The sequence below is a fragment of the Setaria viridis genome, chromosome 3 (assembly GCF_005286985.2).
Source record: "Setaria viridis chromosome 3, Setaria_viridis_v4.0, whole genome shotgun sequence".
Lineage (NCBI taxonomy): Eukaryota > Viridiplantae > Streptophyta > Magnoliopsida > Poales > Poaceae > Setaria > Setaria viridis.
Genome location: NC_048265.2, coordinates 8,336,295 through 8,349,803, shown reverse-complemented (window position 1 = coordinate 8,349,803; position 13,509 = coordinate 8,336,295). Strand labels below are relative to the sequence as shown.

The 13,509-nt window shown below is 39.8% G+C and overlaps 1 protein-coding gene across 1 annotated transcript; it reads left to right on the top strand.

Annotated features, from left to right (window-relative positions):
- Nucleotides 1-7,053: 7,053 nt before the first annotated feature.
- On the top strand, nucleotides 7,054-8,801 carry LOC117847366 (uncharacterized). Its single transcript, XM_034728562.2, has 3 exons — nucleotides 7,054-7,330; nucleotides 7,788-7,868; nucleotides 8,145-8,801. Exons 1-3 carry the CDS (start codon nucleotides 7,169-7,171, stop codon nucleotides 8,529-8,531), a joined length of 630 nt encoding a protein of 209 aa, XP_034584453.1. The 5' UTR covers nucleotides 7,054-7,168; the 3' UTR covers nucleotides 8,532-8,801.
- The last annotated feature ends 4,708 nt before the right edge of the window (nucleotides 8,802-13,509 follow it).

Sequence of the window (13,509 nt, the reverse complement as noted above, 5' to 3'; positions counted from 1 at the left end):
CTATGCAAGCCTACAGGGCACTCACCCTACTTTCTGATCTACGGATCAGAAGCCATCCTCCCCGCCAACATCATGTGGAAATCTCCAGTAGTCGAGCAATATGAGGAGGGCGTGGCTGAAGAAACAAGGCGCCTAGACTTAAACAACCTCGATGAAGCTCGTTGTGCAGCACTCGTCCAGTCAACAAGGTACCTTGAAAGAATCCGCCGCTACCATGATCGCAACGACCAAGAATGTTCATTCAACGTAGGCGACACGGTCCTCAATCGTATCTAAGACACCAAGGGACTGCACAAACTAAATTCGCCAGGGAGGGTACTTTCATCGTCTCCAAGGTCACTGGACCTGGATCGTATAGGCTTTAACACCTCTCTGGAGAAGACATCGACAACTCGTGGAACATCGAACAGCTTTGTCGATTCTACCCTTACTTTGCATATTCATGTAAATGGGCCATCGGCCTCAGTTGTATAATTACAATTTAATAAAGTAGATTTATTTTTTATCGTAAAATGACTACCTATTTCTGCCTGATTGCGGCTCGCAAAAGCAAGTTCGCAGAGCTATTCAACTCCCTAGGTACTATCGTCCAACTTGTAGCTTGTAATCACAAGTCTGTACAAGGCTATTTAGCCTCTGGGACAAAATTGCCCATGTACGGCTTGTAAAAGCAAGTCGGTAAAAGTATTTTTGAGTTATCCAACTCATTGGACAAGTCTATCCTCTCGACATCTTTCAGAAAAGAAGATGTCGGCAAGTTCGGAGTTATTTAGACTATTCGAGCTTTTCTTATCTAGACAAGTTTGTCTGACGTCAGCAAGTTCAGAGTTATTTAGACTACCCGAGCTTTTCTTATCTAGACAAGTCTGTATAGTTGCAGCTTGTAATAATAAGTCTGTAGTTCCAGGCTTTCAAGAGCACATCATCTAAACAATCCAGAGAGGTTGCAAAGATAAGCTTCAGTCAAAAAGAAATCCTGAAGAGTCTACTTTTCTAAAAGAAGTATGACTACCCGGATGATCCGAGTACTCGCACTCCACAGTAAGGAGTTGCATCCTAAAGTATTCTACACTGTGTATCTGAGGAGGCTCATAAGAGTAGCCTTGTGTGTAGACACTCACGACTACCGTACGAGCAGTCATCAGGGTAGTTCGCGAGATGCACTAAAAAAACACAAGTTGACTTCAATGAAAATTGCAGCAACACTTCAAATAATTTACATTTCATTCATATCATGTCTATATTACAATGAACTGATGTTCACTTTTTACATAAGACTACTCAAGGTTTAACTGACTAGCTACCTCCTTTGCGATAGGAGCCAACTCCTGCAGGTACTGCTCGAACTGCTCATCAGAACAGTCTTCTGCGATGCCTTCCGCAATGGGAGTTAGGTCCGCCCGTGGGTAAAAGGATTTCACAAAAGCTAGCAACTGCTTGGAGAACAACTCGGCTATCTTCTGGATGTAGCCGATAATCTAGGCAGGCACCTCCTTGAGTACCTCTGATAGAGGTCGGGGCTCTACGCCTTCGGCATGGGGCTCCACCATGTCTACAATGGGCTAAGCCTCTTTAGTCAGCTCCTTCAGAGTAAGCTTTGTGGCCTCCAGCTCAGCCTCACGCTCCCGGAGGGTCTTCATGGCATTCACCAAGTTGACTTCTCCATTTGCGCGCATCTTCCTCTCCTTCTCCAAGCGGTGCTCCAAGTTCTCGTATAGAGCAGACAATTTGTCGTGATGTTTCGTCACCCTGTAGTAGGAGTTCTGCCAATCAGTGTCTTAGCCTTGGAGATCTTCCTTTGTCTTCTCGAGCGCTACAAGAACAACACATGGGGAATTCAACACTATCCAGCGGAATTAGTACTCGACGCCTAATGAGGGAAGACCAATTACCTTTTAGTTGATGCTTCAAAGCTTTGTTGCACTTCCGGAGGTGGTCTTTCTCCTCCTCGAACTGTTGTACGGCGTTGCGGTACTCAGCGGCTTGGCCGTCATATATCATTAGCAGCCGGGAGGAGTACTCTCGCACCTTGGCAAGTTCTTGCTCGAGTGCCTGAGCTCACATAATTGTGTCTCTATAGCCCTGGAGCATCTCAGACTTCCGGCGGGAGCGTTTGATTATATCCTGCAAAACAGAGCAGGTACTCTTGTCAAGATACGAGTACTAATTTCAAGTTGTGGACGAAGCAGGAAGAAGCTTACCGTTGCATATTCACCTACACGGCGGTACATCTCCATCATCGTGATCTCCCTCTCTATTGTGAGCAGCGGGTTGGCGATGAGTTGGAGATCTTCAAGGTTCACCCCCTCAGCCACCCATGGTTCTTCACGCTCTTCAGCGATCGCGGACACCATCACCATTCTGAGTGGGCTCAAGAAGAAGTACGAGGGGCACCATGGTGTGAGTATCCATGGTCCTCATTTATATAGTGCAGGTTATGTATCAAGTTTGACTAAAATCTCGTAAGTCTTTAGTTTTAGCAGTATATCTCTGTCACATATGAACGTACCTGAAGCAGTGGGGGACAATAGAGGAAGATCATATTGGAAGGCTGTAAAAGGAACAACTCCGAAGCCATGCATTTTCTATTGAATCAGTTTACTACTATATGTCTATATGCATAATTTTAGTTAGTACTCTTTCATTTTTTTTCTTTGTCATATAACTCATGACTTCTTGTTGTCATGTTTCAGGTACCGAAGGAATTTTACCTAAGTCGTGACTGGTTTGAGGGCCGCAATGTTCACATCCATTGCAAAGTAATATATGGTCGAGAAAACAGAGGGTTGAAGATAGGAATCACTGCATTCCAACCATTCTAGCGGCGGGTTATTGTTACTGTTAATAACAGAGGTCAAGTTAAGTGTATACAATAACTGCAGGAATATATCTGAATATATTGTTGTCACATTTCTCTTGTAATTTATTTCTAACTTTGTTTGTGCTTCAATAATTTAATTATTCAGATTTGTAGTGATACTTTATATACCTTGTATTTACACTGTGCATTCTTTGGCATGCAGGGTGACCAAATCATCGCATACTGCCAAATCTATCTTATAACCTTTGTAGCAAATATTGCAGGTTAAAATGGTTTTGGAATCCACTAGCTTCTTTTGATTTTTGGTGCGATTTAATTGATTCCTAATCTCTTTTAATTTCCTGCAGCGCGCAGATCAGCGACTTGGAGAGAAGTCTATTTTTCAGTGGGTGATTGGCATATTTGTACTGTTCCTATTTGACTGGCAACATGATGCTGGACAAGTGCTAATTCTGTGTCTAAATTATCTATCCTACACCTATTCACAACAAGGGCTATTTGAGTGGCAACATTATCATACCACCAGGAAAGAACTGCTGCCTGCAGGTTTGTTTGATCTACTAACACACCAGCATATCATCGTACATTTGTCAAAAACTTCAAATGCTTAGTGGATACACATTGCAGAGAATTCTATTCAAAGTTGTACTTATGTGGGCATAAGGAACAGTTTTCTTGGAACCAAGTTAGGATAGTATAAGAATCAGGTAAACATATTATTACAGAGTAGGCTTTCCTCTGATAATGCAGAAACCTAACTTGAAATTTTATATATGTAACCATAACTGCATTGAGAACATTTTTCCTGCATGTGCTTTAATTTCTCCCACATGCATTTCATTTTCCCCAGTTAAGAAACTAATATGCCTTTATTTACTCCGATGGTTACCTAATTTTATTCTCATAATTTGCATACTCATTGTTTGCAGGCTTACTATGTATGGGTTACTAAAGATATCTGGCCAACGTCTCCTTCCTTATGCACATCACTAATCACCATGTATGGTTTCTTATGCTGTTATGCTGGACTGGTATATTTTAGGCATTAGAATTATGTGCCCATCACCACCAGTATTTTGTCACATTAGCTTACATCTTAGTATTTTAGCTCTGAGAATCTTTGTATAACATGTTCCTCGCAAAATGTTGTTTGTTTCTATGTAGTCTGTATTTAACTCCTTGCTGGTTGTAATTACCTCCCATCATTTTGGGATTTGTGTTGGCCCAATGTTTTGGCTTATGTATCACTGTGCTCTCTAACCCCATCTCCTTTTTTTTCCTATTTTGGGTTACCGGCTTACTCTTTAGTGTGCTTTGTTTTAGACTTTGTTAGTGATTGCATCAGAACTGATGTTGTATTTGTTTATTTATTTGACCAGCATCGGTTGAGCTCCACATCATTTCACTCAAACTAATACATATATAAGTTTAACAAAGGATGATAAGGAAACCTCTTATCACTTTCACAACGCAGTGTATATTTTGCTTGCTTGCTCACTTTTTAATGTGATTTGTTTTAGACTTCGTTAGTGATTGCATCTGAACTGATGCTATTTTTTTTCCCATCATCGGTTGAGCTTTACATTTCACTCAAACTGATACATATATAAGTTTAACATAGAACGATAAGGAAACCTTTCGTATATATTTTGCTATCACTTTCACAAAGTGTAGTATTTTCTGGGATTTTTTTTCTGTAAACAGCTGAATGTAGCTAACATTTTGTACCTATCAGGTAATGGGACCAAGGATTCGTTCAGATGGAAGTGGACGCTAATGGGCAAAACACTACAAATTTAGCTTATCTTGCGATTTTGTACCTATCAGGTCGTGGGACCAAGGTAGTTTTCTGAAAAAAACTGGTTTTCCTAAACAGTTTTTTGCTATAGACTTACAATATATGTCAGGAGTTAGGACTTACTCCCTCCATCCTAAATTATAAGTCATTCTAAGAATCTTGGAGAGTCAAAACATCTCATGTTTGACCAAATTTATATGATAATATAATAACATTTATGATGTTAACTAAGTATCATTAGATTCTTCATCAATTATATTTTCATAGTATACCTATTTGATGTCATAAATTTTTATAATTTTCTATATAATTTTGGTCAAATTTGAGATGCTTTGACTCTTCAAGATTCTTGGAATAACTTATAATTTGGAATGGAGGGAGTAGGAGTTAGGACTAACGTTGATGGCTGTCATCCTTGGTCTAATGTTTCGGCAGTGCTTCACTTCACACATTCAGAAGCGCAGTATGGAGAATCTGAAGTAGTTCTTTCGAGGTTTAGATGCATCATGCTTGTGTCCAATTATATCTATCTATTCTTTCAACTAAAGAGCCACCATGGTATGTACAGCCCAATTGGGTGATGTAAGTAGCCCCACTCCAGATCTCTGAAAAAAGAATTTTCCCATAACAACAGGGCATTTGTTTGGGAGTTTTTTTTAAAGTACTACATTTCTTTTTAAAAGAAACCATTATTATCAGTAATATAAAAGGCAAGTATCATTTATTGAATGGAGTAATACTTTCATGATGGAAAAGCATGTAGATCAGTCTATACAATCAAATGTCATTTGTTGAATGGAGCGAGCTTTATCATGACATATATCTGTAGATCTATAACTATCATTAGTAACAATTGAGCATTAGGGGGTGTTTGGATACGACGTGTTAAACTTTAACAGTATCACATTGAATGTTCGGATGCTAATTAGGAGAACTAAATATGAGCTAATTATAAAACTAATTGCAGAACCCTGTGCTAATTCGCGAGACGAATCTATTAAGCCTAATTAATCCATAATTAGCAAATGGTTACTGTAGCACCACATTGTCAAATCATGGACTAATTAGGCTTGATAGATTCGTCTCGCGAATTACACTCCATCTGTGCAATTAGTTTTGTAATTAACTTATGTTTAATACTCCTAATTAGCATTCAAATATCCGATATGACGGGTGTTAAACTTTAACACTGGTGAGCCAAACAGGCCCTTAGTAGTACCGCTCTTGACTGCAGGTCAGTATTTGAGTTTATTTGTGTACTGGTACATCATAATTGCACATTAGTATGTTCACTGAAGGAGGTGATGATGTTTCAGGCTTGCAGGCATCTTGAAATCTGAAGTGCACCTGGGCTGTTCTTGCACTGAAAGACGCCTAAACAGGTAAATATATTACTCCCCACAGGTCGCATGACCATGCATTCCAATAAAATTTCATTGCAGTACTGCAAGGCTATTCTTGCATGCCACCAAGGAAACTCCTGTCTCCTCACTTTCTATCACATGGCGGCTGGATGTGCCGATTTTCGAGACTTCCTTAGGTGTATCGATGCTACTTGTAGTTACACAAGGGGTGAGAACAGATGAGACCATGTTGAAACGGTCCAGTAGACATCTACAATAAAGAAATTGGTGCAACTAGCAGGTTCATGTTCTGTCTTTTGTTCAGAGCTGTGTGCACCTTCAACACTGAATTTGGAAAAGAAATGATCATGGCTTCTTAGTTGTATCAAATTGATTGATTCCATGTACTGTGAACCTGCGTATATGAAATTTGCCTCACAAAATGCTTGTTTGTTTAATTAGTCAAGCACAAATAGCCCTCTAAATGGTGGTTCATGTGCATATGTGTGTGTGTGCTTGTATGGACTCCCTCTTTACATCTGCTAAGAGTTTCTGCTATTCCGAATGCACATTGACTTAATCCTTTTTTTTCTTTAAAGAACATTGATTTCATATTAGATATGTAGTTAGATACGCAGTCACTATATGTAAAAATTCGTGCTCACTTAAACACTATTATATAAAAAATTGATGCTTCTAAATCTCAACTAACCTCAAAACAAGATTTATATATTATAGTGAAAATCTTTTGCTGCCCGTAGCAAGCACGGGCACATACCTATCTTTAAAAAAAATCAACTTTCACATTCATCAGTATGAGATCGTGTCGTGTTAATCAAATGTTCAAACTAAAATCTCGATTCTACTTATTCATAGACTGAATCACTGATTTCTCCCACATTCGTACTCTTGCGAATTTGTTATACCTACCGTGGGAGCAGCTGCTCGTGCTCCGTATCCCACCACCAATCAACGCATTGTAATTTGCACTGCAATATAGTGCTGGGCCGTAGCATGATGTAGAATACGGGTCCAAACAGATCGGCACGGTTCTTCTATACACAATACGAGCCTGTCAACTCTTTACCGGCGCCCGGGCGGCACCGAGCAGTGAACGGGGCCCACGCCAGAACCAGGCCAGCCGCCAGCCGCGCCAGCCTCCCACCCTAATCTAGGTTCCTGCTTGGCGGCGGCGGCGAGCCGACGATGGCGCGGAAGCGCAAGACGGAGGTGGCGCCGCGCCTGGACGAGGCCGACCGCACGCTCCACTCCACCTTCTGCAGCGCAGCCAACTCCCTCTCCCAGCTCTACTCCCAGGCCATCGCCCAGCAGAAGCAGTCCTTCCACGCCGGCGAGCTCCACGCACTGGTACGTAGTACGCACTAATCCAATCTCCTTCACATCTTCCTCGAATCCATGCGCGCTGTCGATAGACCTATCACCTATGGTATGGGTCTTCGACCCTTCGCCCAATTCCACAACGGGATGACTGTGCGAACTGGAATTGGGATGTCCTGGTCCGATTTGACCTTGTAAGTTCGCAGATTAAGCGAAACATCCGACGAAAGTACAGGCCCAATCACTCGCCGCGCAATTTCAATATTGCAAATTGCGAGATAACACTACAAGTATGTACTTCATAGAGATTAGAGAGGCACATTGAAAATTGAAATGGGTGTCTGCTCTGCCTCAGTTGTGAGACATCTTAACTTTGAATCTCAGAGTTCTTGTTGAGTAGAATTTGTTCTGTCATCCGGAGAACCGGATGCAATCTTTGATTCCAAATGTGCTGTCTTCTTACTGGATTCTCACCTTGTTGATGCAGGACAAGCTCTACCACTGGATCCTAAGAAAGTACGAGGAAGAGTCAAGACTGACCATTGCTGATATAATGGCTCATATCCAGGTACAGACCAATGCATTATGAATTTCAATGTACCTGAAAGTCTTAAAGCCTCGTATGTAATTAGTTGGTTTACTTTACATGCCCATGTGAAAATATCTCTGCAATAAGGATATGACTCAGAATTAGGTGCAGGGTTGTTCCTTTTTAGTATCATTCTGAAGGTCTGAAGCATTGTAAATGGGCTCGCCCATATGCAAATGCTACATTCGAGTCATGTTGGTAGGACGGTGACAGCATCTTACATGTTATTCATCAAACTTTAATTTCTTTGTGCAGCATGAGATGGACTACAGATGCAGTGATGCACTTGTTGCCCAAGGAGTACAACAGCAGTATCCTCCGAGTGCAAGGCAGCATCTTGGCAACTCAAGCAGCCAACTCTCAGCTACCTCTCATGGTTCGGCATCTGGTCTTGCTCCTCGGGCCATCAACACTGAACAGTCAAAGAACAGCATATTCTCAAATGCTCTTTCTAGTCCTGTCCGGCGGAGTCTTCAGAGCTACCACCCAACTCAAGCTCAAGTACAAGGAGGAGGCAATGGAGGCCATAACAGCAGGGGATCAGCAAGCCCTGGAGCGCACAACAGGGAGACCAACTCAGCAGGCTCCAACGACACCGCAATGGACATGGTTTCAGATAGTGCAGCAAATGAGTACTACTGAGATGATGGATGCACCAGCAGCACTGTATCAGGATCTTTAAATTGTATCGTTCCATGCATCAAGTGTCCCCCCTACACCACACCATCTTTGCATCATAAAGGGAGCACGGTTGGTTACTTGATTCGCCTGCAATGTGATTCATTTTGCTGAAACTCGTTAGGAAAACAAATCTGCTCCTGACTGCTGCCTAGAAATGTGTTTGAGAATTGTTTGTGTTGAGTAGTACTGTAGTACGTCTTGATGTGTATGAGAAAAAGATCAAATTGTGCAGTGGCGTTATCTATGTTTTAGGTGAAATTGTTCTTGTCATTGTGCTGAATGGCCTTATAGATTTTTTTTTAGAGGGAAAGGGAATGGCCTTTTCTTTTTTTGATAGCAAAGGGAATGGCCTTATAGGAGTAGTTTGTAAGCGGGGAATGGGCCGATCTAAGCCCACAAACCCTCGGTCGTTGTTGTGGTCTGATATCGTGTTGGGCTGGGACTTTATAAGTGGGCCGCTTATGGTTAATTCTCGGCCCATTGAGAGTGGTCCATAACACCCCGTACTCGGCGTGGGCCTCGACAAACGAGGCCGTTGGCTTGTCCACATTGAATGATTTTATTTGATATTGAATGTTTGGTTAGTTTGATCGAAGTTAGAGTAATAGTTTGGTGTGGAATAGAATTAAAACCACCAATATTTTGCAACGAACATAGCTTATTATAACTTAGATGTGGTTGAACAGTAAGATGAACCGGTTACCTGCTCAGCCTGAGGTTTTCCGAAACGGGGCATTAGTAATCAGCTCACCCAACCAATTTCTCAAGGGAAGGCCTTACATTGCAGTGCCCCTGGCAGGTATACAGCCAGGCCATTTGGACCGTGTGTATCTTCGTAGGTGGAAAACTCACCTTTAGTTGGTAAGCCACGTAGATCTCAGGACTAACTATTCAGGATAAAAAGGAGCTCTTCTCAGGTCATTCACCCAGGACTAAAGACCCCCTTTAGTCCCGGTTGGTATTTCCAACCGGGACAAAAAGACTTTTTTTCTTTTTAAATTCTTTTCTATATTAATGCTAATTGTTGCTTCACATGTATATACTATACATCCTTAGCGTACACAACTTATACGTACACGCTCATATTGAATGCAAGTCTATATTTTATGATAGTATATGCATAATATTAAATATAACTACCATATATACAATTCTTAGTATATTATACACATCAAACTAGTATTTATACCATTGCTATATATACAATAATTTGCCCTCTTCATTCTTAGGATCCTCCCATTGTGGTGTCGCTCCATTCGGCTACTGAATGTCCATCATAATAAAATTCTCCTTCGGGATTTATCACCTTGTTCACCAGAAATCCTATGAGAGCTTCTTGGATTGCCAAAAGCCTCTCCTTCTCAAAGGGTTTTTCTCTAATCCGCAACATCTGTAATTTGGAAATATGTGAATGTTACACGAACAATTAAATATAAGGAGCTATAAAATAATTAATTATTAATAGGTTTATTTTATGTACAGCTATATTGTCCGATATCATCTTGTTCCCGCACAAAATGGTACATGTGCTTACAGACGTAGTATCCACATAAATTATTGTCTTGTTCCTATCTCAAGAACTTTAATGGGAAAAAAGTTATGAAATATTCGTGTTATAGAATATACAAAATGTGCAAACTTCATACGTACCGGAAACGTTGTACCGAATGTAAGTTTTTTTTTGAATTCACCACGGTGAGTCTTACGGAATTGTTTCCATGCGCTGCGAATTAAAATAATGAATGATACAGTGTTAGGTGAAAATTTAGGAAACAAAATAAAAAATTATTACAAGTTTAGCATGTCTTGAATGTCTTTATACTCCACCGGTGGTTTCCTTAATGAATCAAACACAATATCATTGCTTTTATCAATCATAATTATAAGGAGAATCCAATGAAAACTGCATACAAAAATATTCATATTAGAACTAACTAACATTAATTAGGTAAGGAAAAGGAAAACGAAAATAGACGGTACCCACACTTACTTAAAGTTGTATGGCAGTAGTATGTATTTGCTTGTAATTTTTTTCTCCAAGAATTTGTATATTACGTCCAATGTAGGTTTTAGTTGACCCCGTATCTGAGTTTAGTTAACTATTGATGGATCCATCAAGTCAATGTTGAAGTACGATTCTCTATGGCACCTCTGAATTAGCAACCTACATAAATTAAAAGATAAAGTTAGTCTGAATTAGCATCCTACATAAATTAAAAGACAAAGTTAGTAGGGCGATGCACACACAAAATAATGATCTGCGCCAAAATTTACATCTTGATAACCACACACTTACAGAACCCAGACGCTGATAAGAGAGACATCAAGGGCATCCTGATGGTACACTTCATATATATCCTTGAATTGCAACCACATGAGTTTCTCACCTTCACCGAAAAAATCAATCGGTTTAACATGAAGAGCGAACATGGCCCTTTCCTTTGCCGACTGCTCCACATCTTCGTAGAGAGCTTCCGTACCAATTTAGGCCCGATTAGAGGCTTGCCTACCTCAAAAGGTCATTTAGGTACAATCTCTTCTGGAGCTGGTGGTTCAGCTTGAACTTCAGCAACCGACAGACCTGTATCTTCCATAATGTAATGACTTGAATTTGGTGTTGTAAGGGCAAAGCTACTATAGCTTGAACGTCTTTTTCTGCTTACTGCCCGAGCTGGAAGACAGTATGACTGGAAAATGACTTTGCTTTTTTTCTTCTGATAAGACTTAACTAACGAACGATCGTAGTTTGATAGTAAAGTCTTCTTTACTTATTTTTGGTGCCAATAAAAATTTTTAATTTTGCTGGATCTACTAGCTTTGGCTCCGTCATCTTCGCTTTTCTTTGTTCAGCTACCTAAAACTATTTCAAGGGTAGCGAACAGATCTCTACCTGAACATGCTATTGGGCCACCGTACTTCTATTATAAGAATGTGGCTCCAAAAATCGTTTAGAAAACTATTTCAAGATTCTTTTATGATATTCAGCTCAAGTTTTTTGGCTCGAAGTTCTTCTGTTCTATCATTATTTTTGGATTCTTAACTTGTGAAGTCTACTATGGAGCGTTTGTAGTCTTTATTAGTGTATCTTTATTATTCTGTTCCACAATTGTAGCATTAAGTTGACCGGTGTAATTTTCATGTTACTCTAATTTAACATGCAAACTATCCAAAAAATTGTAGCAATGAACGAATTCTATTTCTTACCCCTACAATTTATTTACAAACTAATCATACAAACTAGCAAAAAAAAAAGCTATACGCATGCATGAAATTTTTTTTTTGCTAGCACGATGCTATTTCTATTTCTTACACCTAAATTTATTTACCTTAACTTTTTGCAATAACTAAATATTAAAAACACATTTACTCTATTTTTTTCCATACCTAATATTGATAAAGTTTTTTACTTAATACAAATCATATATAACAAGCAAGCTATCCATCAAATTCTAACTCAAAAACATGTATAAATAAAAATTCTCTCCATTCTCCCACGTTCTTAAAAAAACTCAATTTTCTCTATCTCTAAATTATAAAACAAAGTATAATAACAATAAATGAAGGGAAGATTTCTTGCTCGCTATAGAAAAGGAGCCCGAAGTTCTTAGTTTGAGTGGCTCGGGCTCGGGGAGGAAGAAGCTGAATTCATAGACGAGGAGTTTTTGTTCTGGTTGGAAACACCAACCGGGAATAAAACCCCCCTTTTGTTCCCGTTGGTGTTTCTAACTAGGATAAAATGTCCCGCTAAATTTTTATGCCCCACTAGCCGTTACCCTTTAATTTTGATTGTTATTACCAATCGGAACTAAAGAGTCTCTGCCGGTGGTGGTGGTCGGTGGTGGCATTTTGATCGGTACTCAGAGCTTTTAGTCTCAAAAGTCAGGCTTTTAGTCTCAAGTCCAAAAACAATCGGAAAGGTGGTGGCATTTTAACTGAGACTAAAAGCTTTAGGCCTCGTTTGGATACCAGGGGCTAAACTTTAGTCCTATCACATCGGATGTTCGGATGCTAATTAGAAGGACTAAACATAAGCTAATTACAAAACTAATAGCGGAACCCCTAGGTTAAATCGCGAGACGAATCTATTAAGCATAATTAATCCATCATTAGCGAATGATTATTGTAGCACCACACTATCAAATCATGGACTAGTTAGACTTAATAGATTCATCTCGTGATTTAGCCTAGGGGTTGTGCAATTGGTTTTATAAGTAATCTATGTTTAATACTTCTAATTACCCCTTGTTTACTTCACCCCCAACTTCCAACTTTGACACTATGCAAAAAGAAGATTCCCCATCACATCAAACTTGCGGTACATGCATGGAGTACTAAATGTAGACGAAATTAAAAACTAATTGCACAGTTTTGTTGTACTTTGCGAGACGAATCTTTTAAGCCTAATTAGTCAATATTTGGATAATAATTCACAAATACAAACGAAACGCTACAGTGTGCTACAGTGCTGTAACAGTAATTTGGCACCTCCCAAATTTGCCAAGTAAATAAGGCTTTAGTGTTCAAATATCCGATGTGACATGGCTAAAGTTTTTCGAACACCTGTCTCTGACACCCAAGGAAATAAACGTAGGAGGGATGGTCAACTTTCGACGGCTTCCTCAGGCCCCGTTTGGATACTCCTCGCTAAGTTTAGCACCTGTCACATCAGATATTTGATGCTAATTAGGAGTATTAAATATAGGCTAATTATAAAACTAATTGCACAGATGGAGTCTAATTTGCGAGGCGAATCTATTAAGCCTAATTAGTCCATAATTTGACAATGTGGTGCTACAGTAACCATTGACTAATGATGAATTAATTAGGCTTAATAGATTCGTCTCGCGAATTAGCAAAGGGTTCCGCAATTAATTTTATAATTAGCTCATATTTAATCCTCTAATACCCGAACCTCCGATACGACAGTCCTGAAATTTAG